Source organism: Dysidea avara, chromosome 7 (genome assembly GCF_963678975.1).
Source record: "Dysidea avara chromosome 7, odDysAvar1.4, whole genome shotgun sequence".
NCBI lineage: Eukaryota > Metazoa > Porifera > Demospongiae > Dictyoceratida > Dysideidae > Dysidea > Dysidea avara.
The window spans coordinates 37404537-37420910 of record NC_089278.1 but is presented as its reverse complement, the minus strand read 5'-3'; the positions used below and the strand labels follow the sequence as shown (position 1 = coordinate 37420910).

Here is a 16374-nt window from a genome sequence, read left to right as displayed (position 1 = left end):
GTACCTTTCCTAGTAGTACTTCCCTCTGTGCAATTTTTTTGTTTATTAGAAACACTAGATGAACCTTTATAGTTCGCTATCTTAAATACTTTATGATGCTCTTTTATTTGTTGTTGGTAACCAGACAGCTAAGAGGTCCTAACTGGTAAATTTAGAGGTGTGCGATGACTAATTTAGACATATCTTGATATTTCCTTTGAACTTATCTCGATTATCTCACATATCTCAATAACTGAAATAATTATTTATTTTAGTAAACTGCCAATATTGTAACCAGTAAAGTGAGCAAATTGCAATTTGAAGACTATAAAAAAGTGAAAATGTTAGTCTCCCAGATCAGGTATACAAATAATTTACGGAAGTTTACTAGTATCTAGATTAATAAACCTATCATCCTTATCTCGATAAATCTTGCGATATCTCGACAATGAAATATATCTATATAATCGCACACCTCTAGGTAAATTAAGAGCATTTCTCTTTGGAAATCAGTAGTGCCTATTTGATATGGCTGGGTACTGTCATGTGCAGTTTGTGATAGGTGAATTTCATGAGTGACTGACTCTGATCACCTATTCTAATGGTGTATGCCTTTCAGGAATGAAATTCTCAATCATAGTGTGTACAATGGGCCCCGTTAATGTTAGCCTTTTCAAAATGAGAACACTGGACACTCCCTGAGTATGTAAAGTGACTTGGCTATCAAACACTTTGGTAATTTGGTTGATGAGGACACCTACATAATCCAGACCCAGCCAAACTGACCTTGAAAATCAGAACATTTTGATAATCAGGAGGTCACTATTGGTTGGTCCAAGGTGTCCACAATACACATGTTTCACTGCATGGTACATCTCTTGTTTTGTCTCCTCTACAGATGTGGTTGGAGCTTATAAAAGTTTATTGAAGGAGAAAGAAGCTTTAGAGGCCAGTTTGAAGGCTCTAGGTATTCCTAGAGGATGTTCCTCTCCACAGAACAGGACAGGTTTGCAAGTACTAGCTCAACAAACTCCTGGGGAGGAGAGTGATCGATCAGTAGGTCCTTCACCAACTAACCAAGTAAAGAGCTAGTCATGTTAGGCCAGTGTATGTATGTTTAGTAGCATGTTTGACCATGTGTTGCGTTGCATGATTCTGCTGTCATCAAAAGCTTCCTACAAGTGTCTCCTCACTTCCTTAATGTACTACAACACACCACATATCACCTGTGTATTGTGACACCTACAGGATGATGATGATAATGATGATGATGGATTACATCACAAGGTGAATACCCTGATGCAGTCACTGGCTACTCTGTCTGAAGAGAAAGCTAGAATTGAAGCTAGTTTCCAGGCTGATAGGAAAGTGATGTTGGTAAGTGTGTGTGTGCGTGCGTGCGTGTGCGTGCGTGCGTGTGTGTGTGTGTCCTTGATATAGAAATATTCTAAATGCCAACAAAACGAATAGTAACGAATGAATATTCGGATATTCTAATGTATATATTTGATTCACAAACACTTACAATTATGGTTTTGTAGGAAAGAAAACTTTATTTGTGCTGAACTGTTGGTACAACTACTACAAGCTCCAATTTTTATAAGAATATATTTCATGAAGTTTTACTGCTTTACCATTGTAAAGTATGTCTAATAAATCAAATCCGTTCCCACAGTATCGAATATTTGAATAACAAACTATTCTAATGGTTTGCTTTAGCCATAATTTATGGTGTAGACAAGAGGCTCACTTGAGATCAGCAGTCAGACTGAGATACTCTATTAAAGCAGTCACCACAAAAATTATATGAAAGCAATGAAACAAGATAATTATATGATGGCATTGCACCATAAGTATGTGGGCAGGATTGTACAGTGTAGGGGTTTTCCCACATAGGTATGTAGATGAAAACTTTGTGGCAAATTAATGAGTCAATATACTGCATACAGTTTAACCCGCCAAACATTTCACAACTCATGAAATTATCATTTTTATAACTGAAGAGGATGAGCTTGAATTTGCAACTGTTTATTTTGCCAAATACAATTTAGGTGGTTATTTGCCAAACTTTACCTCCTCCACAATTTTCCTCTATACCATAATACCATCATTGATATATCTCTTGTTTCATTGCTTTTTATTACTGGGATTCCTACTTTATTATCAGATTTACAATTTTTAAATGCACTACAGTAAAACCTGTCTAATCAGGTTACTGTATAATGTGACACAGGCATGAGGCTGCAGTCCAAGGTCTGAGGGAACACATAACAGGCAAAAGCCTGAATGCCCCATGTTACAGCTAATATGTTGATCCGTGCAACCACTGGATGTATATGTAATTATGTATGCGTAAAAAATTGATTGTGGGTCAGCATAGTACAGGCTACGTTTGGTTATGATGAATGGACAAATCCTAGAGATATCACAGAGAATTTTGGTTACATGGGTTTAATGTTTTAATCGGTGCTATTGAATCATTTGTGGAATAATTACTAAAAGCCTATACAGATGGGTAAGCTTGCTTACTTCATGCAAAGTGGTGACTTCGTGTTATCAGTATTGAAGATGTAAAACGTGCGGAAATACTGTTATAGCACTAGTTCTCACCTTAGTCCAATATTTTTCAACCAGTGGGGTAGCAAGGAAACAAAACGGTTTACATTTGAGTGGCTTTTCATGACCAAATCCAAGTTGTGCATACTAATCACTTAAACAATTGATTTTGGCTATAGTCGCTGCCCAGTTGTAGCAAGGGCTACATTCAGATGTAGCCTGAGCATAGCCGCCAACTGGGCTACATTGTAAATGTAGCCTGGGCGGCTCCTTTGATCTGAGGTGTAGGGCTGTGCGATAATGAAAATACCTATTTGTCAATAATGAAGACCAATTTTATCTCAATAATGGTTTATCTCGATAAGGAGTGATCTGCACAAAACAATATAACTACACTTTTATACATTAGCATGTAAGGATAGTTTAGCAAATAGCTGTACATTAACAGTAATTTAAACAGTCTATAAGTTGAGCTGGCAGGCGAGTAGAGACAATTTCATAAATATGTAATCCGAATATTTTTGGAATTTACAAAAACTTACAGAAGTTTACAATTATTTCATTAGTAAAACAACTGTTATCTTTATCACAATAATAGAAAATTACCATGAAGTCAGGTTGTTAAGCGCATGCGCTTATAATTTTTGAAGAAACCCTTTTGTAAAAATTATACTATCTGTTAGAGGTGCATACACCTAATAAATAAATATGGTGAGTGTAACATGGAATCACTACGTTGTAATAGAGTAGTTATTGGTCACGCCAGCGTGTAAGGATATTTGACTCCATTTCTGGGTGAAATCCTTCGTGATAAACAAGATTATCACTATCCAGTTAGCTGATTTGCTGTATACATAGCAAAGGAAGACCTCAAGGAAGACGTAAGCACTTGAGGAGACATTAATTTTTCAGTACTTTCAGCTTTTTTGCCGTTTCTTGCTGTGTGTAACTTAATTGTTGCATTTGGTCATGTGCACTTATCATCCATGGTTAATTACAAGAAATATTTATGCGCTTAATAGATACATGTGCTTAACAACCCGACTCTACGGTATCTCGATGGGAATTTTATCTAAATTATCTCCCAGCCCTACTGAGGTGTGAAAGTGATACATCAAAATATAGTTCCCATTTTGCCATCGTTTTGTTCCGTTGCAATGGCAAGGGATTGGCATCGAAATTCCAGTAAAATGGTGATAGAATGCTAGTACAATGATCAATGTCCTGTAAAGTCATCTGTCTGAACTGGCCATTGTCCCAATTGTTTTATTTGTGTACAAAGTGACCTGCCTAATTCAACCACCTGTCTAATAAAGTCAGGAAATTTGGTCCAAAGGTGACCAATTTCTAGTGTAGATGTGTACGTGTGTGTGTGTGTGTGTGTGTGTGTGTGTGCGTGCGTGCGTGCGTGTGTGCATTAGCTTGACGTTTCATGTAGTGGTATGTATACAGAGTGTATATTTCATTCTCTTGTAGGCCAATCAAGAAACACTTTCTAAACAATTGCAAACTGAAAGAGAAAAGGCAGAAAAGGAACACAACGAGTTAAGAAAACAGCTAGAGAATGTATGTGGTTTACTGTAGGGCTGTAATAAATATTCAATATTTGGATATCCGAATATTATTATTTTACTAGAGTGTGTATGTTATGGTGGAAATGGTTTTGATTACCAGCTACTGTATGTTTATACAAAATGGCCTGTTCTACTCACCTGTTGCAGCCTTAGTATACAGTTTATAAAATTGACACATTACACATGCGCGCGCGCGCGCGCACACACACACACACACACACACACACACACACACACACACACACACACCACACACACCACACACACCACACACACACACACACACACACACACACACACACACACACACACACACACACACACACACACACATACACACACTTATATTACTCGTCAGTAACATGCTCCTCACACACACACACAGGTCCAGTCCACACTACAACAACAACAGAGAGAACGTAGAGAAGAGGAGGTACATCACAAGGAGATGTTGATGGAACTGCAGAGCCTGTTGGCACGGGAACGAGGTTCTAAAGAGGACCTGGCATTAAAGGTATGCACTGAATGGATACCACCCGGACATCAACAATTGTACACTATATAAACGTCAGATAAAGATACTCTAATTAAACAGTCACAGCAGTCAGACAAATATTCAGTAGCTACCTACATAAAGTGCTTGGTATATTTTTACAGAAAAAAAAACTAGTTTGGGTTACCCTGATAGAGCAGTCAACCAAATACAACAGTCAAATTAATTATAGATTGTGCTGTGATAATTAAACTGCTGAAATCACAATCCACTGAGGGTCTAGGGGGGTGGGCACACACCCATTCCCCCTAGGTTAGCATGCTTCACATACCAAGGAATATATATTCCCTATAGATAGCTGTATTGTTATGTAGCTAGGACGTGACATCATCAAAAGTCTGGCTATACCCCTGCTCATAGTATATGAGAACCATTTGTAGGAATACTGAACTAGAATGTGCTGATGTTTGCTACTTGTTGAAAGTGTTTCAAACTGCTAATGGTAGTAATGTACAAGGTGATGATTACTCTCTTACAACAGTCAGACTATATGGGATTACTCTAATAGAATAGTCACTGAGTTGTAGACATGGGAGTGAAAACTTTGATCTCTTTTAGCTCTTATTGTATGTGGCTGTGTGTTCTGGTATACATCCTGTACATGTTATATGTGAATTGTTTGCAGTAATTGTTTATCTACAGTATAAGTTCGAAATGATGCACACTTTGGGACCTTCATTATTTTACCTTTTGTTCTGTTGGGGTAGGAGTGACATTATCTGTGTCAACCAATTTAGTTAGACTACAGGTAAACACTAGTGCATGGACTAAGATGTAACCCACAAGTGAACCAGCTAAAACATCTTGTTGTAGATGCTGTTGACATCCTAACTTGTGACAGGTCGCAGGTTTCATTAGTTGTAATAAGTCTTGTTCTACAGATTAAGTCATTGTAATCTCGTACCCACCCTTACAATAAGTTAGCTCCCCTGGCCTTCATTTACGACCCGGATAAACTTATGTTTGTAATACTCTAGTAGAGCAGTCGTTTCAATACAGATTGGCTACCGCTATAAGATTATAAGAAATAATGACCTTGTGTGTTTTAACTTATTCATTTATTAAACCTTAACCAATGATAATTAAATTAATGGTCGAGTCATACAGTCTAGAAGCATCTTCCATGTCTTTACGAAAGAGTTCTAGTCTGACTAAAGTTAACTGTGGTATTAAAAACAAATAGATGTCAAACTATTTACTCCGCCCCTCATCCCCTTATTGGTCTAGCTGTATTTATATTGATATAGCACAGTTAAAATAAGGAGTAGTGACATCACGTAAGTGAGACGCTCACTTGAGACACCCTAGTAATACAACAGTCATGTATGATGTTCTAATAGACGTGTATAGCTGTATGCTTTAGCAGAGAAAAAGTAAATTATAAAATGACGTAGGATCCAAATGATATAAAGTAGTGAAACAACACATGAATGATAGTATTACAGCATAGCTTGGTGGTACTTTAGCGTTGACCAAAATAATTGTTATCACATGATTTTCATGCTGTAAATCCATCATTCATCTCTTGTTTTGCTACTTTTTATTACTTGAATCCCTACTTCATTTCAAAGTTAGAATTTGAGTGGAGCTCTATAGTTATGTACTTGTAAATGAATAGACTTCAAATAGTTCACTTGTCTAAACACTTGTATTACCTTGAGACCATTGAGGATCTACTGTTTCTACAAATCTTCATGTTTTTTCTCATTGTACTTCAGCTACAAGATCTGGAGTCATCACTGGATACACACAAGCTAATGGGACACAAGGCAAAGGAGTATGAGCAGAACATCTCAGTCTTGTCACAACAGTTACAACATGTCACTGAACAGTTGAGTAGAGCAGAAGAGCAGGCCTCTCACCCTCCACCATTATTAGCCACACTACAGCAGGAAATGGAACAGATGAAGGTGTGATGTATTCAGGGGCATTCCCTAGGGGTGGGGGATATTCTGGTGAGGTGATATTGACCACTCTAATAGAACAGTCACGCAGTTGTGGAAACGTACTGTAGCTACCTGTACTCTGGGGCATAACAAGCAGTAGCAGCACACACACATGCAAGCACACACAATACACACACAGTGAGTGATACACTACATTTGTGTTCTATTATTCTTTTGTCATTTGTAGGAGGAACACCTTCATGCGATGGGTAGGGAACAGTCCAGAGTGTCAGAGGTGGAGGATAGACTGCAACAACAGGCATTAAGGGAAGAACAACTTGTTACCAGTCTAGAAAACAAGGTGTCCAGTCTCTCAAATACGATTGGTGAATATGAGCGTCAACATGACCAAGACAAGACCACTATACAGTAAACACATCACAAGTGATGTAATGAAGTTAATGTGGTGTATTGTATTGAAGGAAATTAAAGGAGAGAGTGTCTCAGTTGGATCAAGAGAACACCACATTGACTAAGGCACATGTAGAAAGGTAAAGAGATGATCATGTGATTATATGTGTATGACATGTCATTAAACTATGACAATCCAGGACACTTCTATATTCATCATGCAGTATGGTAAGGCCACTCCAAGAAAATTCATTGTTTCCCATTTCCCGCCCGCATGAAGATTCTCTTCCTGCATGGTCATTCATTATTTATCCTGTGATTGCATAGCAGTAACTAGTTTAGCATTCAGAAAGCCCATTTAGCTAGCTTTTCACTGTTCAGGTTCTTAGTTTAAATATTTCTGCTGTATTCTTACCTGTAAGTTAGTTATGAATTTCAAAAATATGTGGAATGTGGAAATATCTATAATGAATAATGGATAATGAACCTCCTGCCCACGTTTATTTTTGAGGTCAATGAAATGGGAAACAAGGAATTTTCTTGGAGTGGCTTAAAACTGTATATTAGGGATCATAAAGGTTGGATTTTTTCTGACCAAAAATGTCACCCAAAAACCAGCCTCATTGTTTTGACAGCTTGGCAGTATTGGTTAAGTATAACTAAGCCTAAAAATGCCTGCATAGTGAACAGAATGGCCACTTGGTTCATGAAATTGTTTTCGTAAAAGTGTGTGTGCGTGTGTGTGTGTGTACCTATCTACCTATAGAGCTTTTTCATCTCCTTGACAACCATTTTCGTCGGCCATATTGTTGAACAATTTTGTACGCTGCGGGCCTATGGACAAGTTGAAATGAGCCAATCTGCGTAAACCACTAACAACTAACAGTTCAAGCTGTGGTGGATGGGCTTGGTATTGGGTAAGAATTAACATATATAAAATGCACACTAACCTGTAAAGCGGTTGGAAATATCCCCATAGAACGCTCGATACTGATGTTCATAAATATGGCCAAAATGTGGTGCAATAAACAAAAAATTACGGCACCAATTTTGGTCGTCAAGGAGTTGGAAAAGCACTATCTGCCTATCTATGTTTGTTCATACGCACCCTCGTGAGCAAAATTGTTATAGTAATAGTAAAAGCAGCTTTTACGTAAGAAGTTTAGCAAAATGAAGTGATGCAAAGGTAAACTTTGCTCTGAGGTGGTTTCTTTTTCGGCAGTCTGAAATACTGGTGTGGCGACTGTCCTCAGACTTTGTGAATTACCTTCCCTTTGGGTTTTACAGGTGTTTAACAATAGAAAAACAACAGTGCAGGCCTCGTAGACTACCAGGAATAACCTATCCCTTTGAGTTGGAAAGGGGGCGTATCCCCGATGTATGCAAATGAAAATGAAGAGCAACTTTGAGGTTTTGTCAAGAGAATTTGTGGGGAAAAAAATACTATAGTCAAACAATAAAACAGTTTAGAAAATACTTCTGTGCATAATATGCTGTTAAAAGCAGTTTGTTTAACAAGCACTTCCATAGCAACGTAATTAAAGAATTATGAAAATTTCATGAATAACAAAATCCAAAAGTTACAATGGCATTATTGCACAACTTCAATACGTAGTTGGTTAATTCCAGATGAGTTAGCTAGCTGCATGGCGTCTGGTTTTTAGAAGTAGCACAACATCAACTTGTTTTTTGATGACTATAGCAGTAACAGCAGTGACTATTGGTACCAACAGGAGCACATGAACATCACAAGGCTCACCAATATTGGTAGTACATCAGGCATCACATATTGTTCTAATTATAGGCAGGAAGTTGATAGGGTGGAGAATCATGAAAAACTGACTAACCTACAGGAGAGGAACACAAGACTGAAGGTGATCTAATAACTCAATACCACAATCACAATTTACTCTATTTGTTTCACAGAAAATTCTTAAAATAGCCACCAACAAACTTGTGGACAAAACCGTTCTACCAAATAACATAGAAGGTACAGTGATGATATAGTGTTGTACTTGTTAATGTTAAACTTTGTGCCTTTAGTACTGTATAAGACCCATAGGATCTAATAGGGATGATGGTTCTGTCTTTGGTTACCTCTTCATGTTTACCCACTGAGTGAGGTGTTTAGTGAGCCTCCAGGTGGCTGTGAGTTGAGTCACACCTGACATCAATTTTTCTCCTTACTGTATAGTTATTTAAGGCATTTTAGGTTTCCCTAGGTTATTAGTGAGTGTCTTGTTTCAAACTTAGTTTTCTGTGTAAATCTTACACTGCCTGACTGGAATAGCAATGGATAAAAGCTGCATTGAATATTAAGCACATTGTTCACTATTAACGAAACTATTTTGTAGCTGATACACAGTTATGTATCTGGACCCTATTACAGTAGTTGACTGTTCTATTAGGATATTACATTGTATCACTTTTACATCAAACTAAAGAGCCATGCACTGTCCAGTCTTTGTGAATACCATATGGTTCCCTGTGGTATGGATAACTACCAAAGGTTCCACTGTATGTGTGTATCATGTATATATTATCTGTCTGTACCATTGACTACATCTTCTTGTAGACTTGACAGTAACAGAATATACATCTCTACTATCAGATATACCTTCACCAAAGGTGGGTGATGATATCCTGGCCATTTCCTAATTCAGGATACTAATATCTCTTCAGGAATGTCTACAGCAGCTGGCAGATTTGAAAAGAGAATTTGACAGTTTCCGTACTAGAGCACATTCTGTATTGAAGAACAAAGATAACAAGGTGAACAATGCTCTAATAATAGTCACACCCCTTTAACATACACCAGTGTCTTGTTACAATCTTAGTTATTGTTTGTTTACTATAAGGCTATGATGTACACGTGTCTGTTGTGTAGTTGCTATACTGTACAAGTAGAAGGGAAAAAATTTTTTTTTCAAGTTAGACTAGGGATCGAAGGAAAAAAGTTGTGAAACAAGGGAATAGCTAAAAAGTAGTGAACAAGAGAAGTTGTCTGTACCTGCAGATATACTAATGGACATTTGAATGTGTATGCCCCAACAATCAAATTATTGAAAAGTGAAGTGGATTTAATTTGTATTCAGCTAACAAAGAACAGTATGAGAAGTGCCTCTGCAATTAATCCAATTACTATGGACAATATGTGTGTTTAGGGTGATAGGTATGTAGCTAGTCAACACAACCACAGGGAAGCCATATTGTACTTTTCATCATGTAAGGTATTTTATGATGATTTTTGATGATAGCATTCCATTATGTTTTGGGGATCCTCATAATATGATACCAGCTAACAGTCTCACTTACCAGTACTTCATTATAGTGACCATGTTTACCACCTCATATTACTTGGTGCCACTAAATACAGTGTCAATAAACTTACTGTGTAACCTTTCACTATAGGAATTGGTGGTGGGCACTAATCAGGAGGTAAAGGAGTTATTTGAGGAGAATGCTGAGTTGAAGCAACAACTAGCTGAACAACAAGCACACCATGAACATGAAATGGAACAGAGCTTGAAGAAGAGTCAACAACTGAGAGAGGACATGAGGTCCCAACATGAGGAGTACCAAAAGAAAATTGGACAAGCAGAAAATGGCTACAAAGTGTGTGTGTGTGTGTGTGTGTGTGTGTGTGTGTGTGTGTGTGTGTGTGTGTGTGTGTGTGTGTGTGTGTGTGTGTGTGTGTGTGTGTGTGTGTGTGTGTGTGTGTGTGTGTGTGTGTGTGTGTGTGTGTGTGTGTGTGTGTGTGTGTGTGTGTGTGTGTGTGTGTGTGTGTGTGTGTAAATTATGTACCACACGACAGGGAATTTTGACAAAGGAAAAGGTGATGAATCAAACTTCATCAGTTTTCATGGATTAAATGTTGACAAAAGTCAAGAAATGATCAATCTAAACTTGTACTTTTAAAGGTGCTTTGGGCGGTAGTGACAAACTAAAAGTCGATGAATTTAACTGGTTCATCAAATTTGTCTACTTTCCTTTTGTCAAAATTTTCTGATGTAGATCAATCACAAAACATTCACCTCACATTTATAACAATGTACAGCAAAAACTTCAGGAGCTACAGTTGAGAGTACAGTCCACGAGAGAGAGAACTTCAACACTACTACAAGACAAAGATACAGAAATTAACCGACTAAAGTTAGAGTTGTCATCCAGCCGAGTTACTACATCAGTCAACAAGAGGATCACTACTAGTCGATCATCATTTAGTAGTAGTATCTCCACTCCATCCACTAGTATACTAGTACCTCCTGTATCAGATGATAATCAGTCAGGTGTGTGAACTGGTCACTATGGAACTTCATTATGAGGACCAGTTATGTAACTATGAGTAATGGGTCCATTAGTGGCAGTTAGGGTTGGGACGAATATTGAAATTTACCTTCGAATATTTGCTAATAAAATGTTCGAACATTCGAAGCTTTGGTGTTAGCTTTCAAGTTTTCTTGTATTTATGCGCATCCTTCTTAGTTATTACCTTTCTAAACCTATTTAATAAGTTTGGAAGCATTTGGAAAGTGCATGGCAGCAGTACTGAATGACACGATCTATCGATTGTAAATGGGCATGTCTGCTATACTGCAATCATGCATAGGTAAACACCAACTAATGACTAAAAAGACATTTTCCATGCATTATCTATCACTTTATAAGGTGTTTTAAGGCTGCAACTATGGTAGGAAGCTGAACTGCGATGGTTTAAAAGTGGGCATGGCACACGAAGATCGATCGTAAAGAGACAAACATTGATTACGCAAGAGAAATAAGCAGCTGCAATAAAGATAGCAACGTTTATTTGTTATTCTTTCGTAGACTATAAGTGCATTACGAAGCTTCAAAGGATACTTTTATAATTTGAAGTTTACTTAACCTTCAAACCCACGAATCATTCAAAGCTTCGTTCCAGCCTTAGGAGTAATAGTATTACTTGACATGGTCACTATAATGAGGTGGTCTTACTAATGAGGTCATGAAGTACTGGTCATGATCACTACTGTGTAGTGAGGTGTTCTTGTTTGCTAGTGTGGTGTTCTTGTTTGCTAGTGAGGTGTTCTTGTTTGCTAGTGTGGCTACACTGTTGACACACTTGTTATGATATTGTTGTCTTATAGGAGACAACAGTGCATTATCAGATGAAGAAGCTGCTAGTTCTCATTCACACAGATTACTACCATCAAGAACATCAAAGGTGTGTGGTGTGTGTATGTAAGAACAAGTTCTTACTGTGAACTATTCTGAGTATATTGCATACTGTAGTTACCATTAAGATGAGTTGTTGTTCATTATAGAAAAATGAGGCAATGTCAGCAGTGAAGGCAATCCTCAACAAGGTGCGTACTCTACACTGTATAAAGTGTTATACACACATACAGGTGTATAGTGTAGTGTCTGTTTGTGTTCTCATGAAAGTCAATGAAGTGAACAAGTGTCCTGTCTCCAGTGGTTCATTCAGTCTACTATCATTTAAACAACATTTGCTCCTACCTAGATTCACCCAATACTAAATGTATGGGACGTTTGTGCTTGATCATACCAAACAGTTTTTGTTAATATTTATACACATGTAAAATGATTGTATGTCAGCCATTAGAGTATTCTATTAGTATAGTTAATGTAGTTCTTTTTATTAATGAATGAGCTCATTTATCAGAATATGTTTGTCATCAAACTAAGAACATGTTACACTACACATGATCCCCAGTATAATAAAGGGACCACACTGTATTGGTACATTGTACCATTCTATCACTACAGCCAGTGGCTGATGAGGAGGTGAAACTACTACACTTCATACAGGAACAAGCTAGGAGGGATGCTGAGATTTCATTGGCTAGAAGGAAATGTATTGAACTAGAAGAAACTATTAGTGACTACCATGAAAGGTGTGTGGCTAGCTGTGTGTGTTGTGGGTGTGGCTAGCTGTGCATAGTTGTGTGTGTATGTGTGTTGTGTGTGTGTGTGTGACAGTAAACCCTCAGCTGTCTGACCCTCTAAATAGTCCATTTCCATGCAAGCTAAAGTATTCACAGTATGGTAATGAATACTAATTTATTACACGTTGCACAACATCCGGTATCCTTTGGGAGACCTTAAAATGTATTGAAACTTATGGGACTAAGATCTTTACACTTCACGCAGAGGAGGTTGGTCACGCGTCTTAAAACATCTCTTGATCTCAAAGAAAAGTTCAACCCATTCAACCCCAACACCTCAGTATCGATATCTAGTATTCTAATGCACGAATTAGTATCAATAAATTATGGCTCCCAGTGCCCTTCGTTCAGACACGAAGCATGCTGTGTGGTTTTCTTAGCCAAGAAACAAAGGATACATCATGAATACTTCACGTGGATGTGATGTAAAGAGAAGAAAATGCCAACACTTATTTCAAATTCCGATTTTGGTTGTGCAATAACACACATCAATACATCATAGGGCTATGATGTGTGACCAACCTCCTCTGCACTTCACGGGAGCCCAAACCATATCGTTTATTCTTATTATAAGAACGTACTTCTATAGCAGCTACTATACTACAACGACGTGAAAATTGGAAAGATACACTGTGTTGTGATCGAGAAATCAGCGATCTTGTGTCAAACAGTTAAGGTTTAAAGGCTGCATCTTGCCAAAGCGAGGTATTTTTACTCTTATAAATATAGAGAATCGTTAGGCAGCAAAACATGGCCACTAAACCTACTGTAACAGGTGAAATAATTGCCTAGTATTGATAGAATCACAGCGATGAAAGATCATCTATTTTCTGCGATAAAATTTTGCATAGCATTGTTCCCAGCCTTGCAGAAACGTAGTAACAAATCACTAAGTAGACTTTCTAGATGCTGTAAACAAAGTCACTAGAGTCTTCTACCATGCTAAAGTCGCTTCTTTCCGCTTCACAGCACAGCGAATCTTCTCAAACTATATACCATCGTGATGCTAATAACCTGATGATTACAATTTCGTACTCATAATAAGAATAAATGGTATAGTTTAGGCTCCTGTGAAGATTTCTTACCTCACCCCCATAGGCTTCAATACATTTTAAAGGACACCGGGTGTTGTGCAATCGCAGTTATTAACCACCACATTCCCTAGCCCTTGTGTGAAAATGGGCTATTGAAATGAATGTTCTATTAGAGTGTTTTAAGTACAACTGTATGATCTTTCAGAGTGTATGATCTTTCAGAGTGACCCAATACATTATGTTAAATTATAAACATACACCTATACTCAAAATAATTACAAGTATGTAAAAAAATTGGTATTTTCAACTAGAGTAGGGACCATAGCACTTTGATAAAAAGTACTGCAACAAGCTGGAGTAGTGCACAATATTAAATCACAGTAAAACAATAAGAAGTGTTATATCCCTACTGGTTAAAATTCAAAATGCTTTCAGGAATTCCCAAAATTTTCACCTATTATGTTCTTCAGTGTTCCCATTATGCTTGCATTATATTCCTTTGTAGGCACTGTGCTTAAGATACCATAATAGAAATGCACAGTAGGGATACACAGTGCAACCTCTCTTATCCGGGCGATCTGGTACGTACTACTGTCCGTATCTCAGATCTCAGAAATGTCCGTAACTAAGAATAGCATGCTATTATGCTAAAGTGACTAATTTAAAAAACAAATATTGTCATTATTGCTATCAGTTTAGTGCTATGCAGTTTAGTGGGCAGAGGGGAAGTCACAAAGCCTTCATGGTCACTTCCCTGGGCTGTAAAAATGCATTATCACCTAGCAACCAACTGGTAGTTATTAAACAAGCCACCAAACAGGTAAACAGCAACCTTTAGGCTCCCTCCTTGTGCTTTCATCTCATTGTGGTCAATAAACTACAAGCCACATGACTAATTTAGGCTGTCCAGACAATGGAGGTGTCCTGATAATAGGGGTCAGATAAGAGAGGTTCCACAGTAACACTTTTTATTGTTTTGCTGTGATTTAATGTTGTGCACTACTCCAGCTTGTTTCAGTACTTTTTATCGATGTGCTATCGTCCCTACTCTAGTTGAAAATTCAAATTTTTTGTGTACTTGTTTGTCAACTTTTTGTAACTACTTTTCTGTAAAATACAATTATCATGACTGGTGAACCCATGCATACCGCATCAAAAGAAAGAAACAGCACTGCACACCCCAGCTATCAATTATCATCTGAAAAGTGAAGCATCCATTACACTTCGTTGCCAACTATGTTCAACTGGTTACACAGCACTATGAATCAAGAACTGTTTGAAAAGCATCTCTACAATCAAAGTAGCCACTATGAAAAATATGGACAATTTCTGTTTCGAAGGGAAGCTGTCACATGCTACCATCAAACCAACACCTTTTGCTGTCAGCAAAGATAAATGGGACACAAATGAGGACACTGGTAAGTCCATGAAGAATGTATTGTACGTACTGCAGTATGCCAAAAGGCATGTACTGTATCCGGCTGAAGCGACGTTGAACAGTGAAAAAGTCAAGCCCATGGCCTTAGCTGTTATGGAGTTACGCTTGTCTGTCAGTCAGAAACTTATGTTTAATGAATTATTTTAACAACTTGTTGAAAGTGTTTCAGGTCAGTAAGGCTTGTTTGGGTTTAGTTTTACCTATCCAATACTGCCTCATTGTCATCAGGGAAAAGTGAGGCTGGTTTTGGTGATGTTTTGTCATGTCACAAACCTTTGTGGTCCCTACTATACAGTACTATCATACTGTATGTTCCTAATAGCACAGTCATTTCCAATTTCATATAAACAAAGGTCAGATAACCGAGAGTCTACTGTATTTCAACAGTGCTCTGCGTATAAAAGTACAGGCTTTAGTTATCCAAACAATTCACTTATCTGAACACTTTTGCCATTGCCTGAGGCACATTTGGGTTCAGATAACCGAGGATCTGCTGTACATGACATTAGTGTTACTATCTTTGCAGGGAAGAGAAGTTAATAGAACAGTCCACTGTGTTGAAGGAAGAGATCAGAAGACTAGAAAGAAGCAGGTAGTTATCTATGTTACATGTGTTATACACATAATGTACCTTTACTGTGAACAGATCACGGGAGACAGCTAACCTGGAGTATCTGAAAAATATAATTTTGCATTATATGTGTAGTGCCAATGTTGGCAAGGATCACATGATCAATGCCATAGCAACCGTGTTACACTTCAGTCCACATGAGGTCAGTGATGATCATGTGATGTCATGTGAGCTCCTAACCACTACAGGTCCAGTTAATCAAACAGAACCAATCTAGTTGGTGGGGTACTACATGACACACTCTCCCCACTCTCTATTTCATTGTATTGATTTCTATTGGAATTATAATGGATATGTACAGGGTGTATATAAAAGAATTGAATCAATGAACAAGTAAAATGTTTAGTGCTTAAACTCTATCATT

At 37.7% G+C, this 16374-nt stretch overlaps 1 protein-coding gene across 1 annotated transcript in view; it reads left to right on the top strand.

The window, feature by feature from the left end:
* Positions 1-16374, top strand: part of LOC136259543 (GRIP and coiled-coil domain-containing protein 1-like) — a 21257-nt gene extending 4883 nt beyond the window's left edge. Inside the window, exons 3-21 of the mRNA XM_066053006.1 lie at positions 878-1059; positions 1228-1356; positions 4012-4101; positions 4495-4623; positions 6381-6572; positions 6796-6977; positions 7031-7099; positions 8764-8833; positions 8886-8949; positions 9535-9587; positions 9642-9731; positions 10371-10574; positions 11017-11248; positions 12086-12162; positions 12263-12304; positions 12729-12856; positions 15906-15971; positions 16026-16152; positions 16199-16374. Of these exons, the coding sequence (XP_065909078.1) occupies positions 878-1059; positions 1228-1356; positions 4012-4101; positions 4495-4623; positions 6381-6572; positions 6796-6977; positions 7031-7099; positions 8764-8833; positions 8886-8949; positions 9535-9587; positions 9642-9731; positions 10371-10574; positions 11017-11248; positions 12086-12162; positions 12263-12304; positions 12729-12856; positions 15906-15971; positions 16026-16152; positions 16199-16246 (2174 nt within the window). The 3' untranslated portion in view covers positions 16247-16374. The remainder of the gene's footprint in view (positions 1-877; positions 1060-1227; positions 1357-4011; positions 4102-4494; positions 4624-6380; positions 6573-6795; positions 6978-7030; positions 7100-8763; positions 8834-8885; positions 8950-9534; positions 9588-9641; positions 9732-10370; positions 10575-11016; positions 11249-12085; positions 12163-12262; positions 12305-12728; positions 12857-15905; positions 15972-16025; positions 16153-16198) is intronic.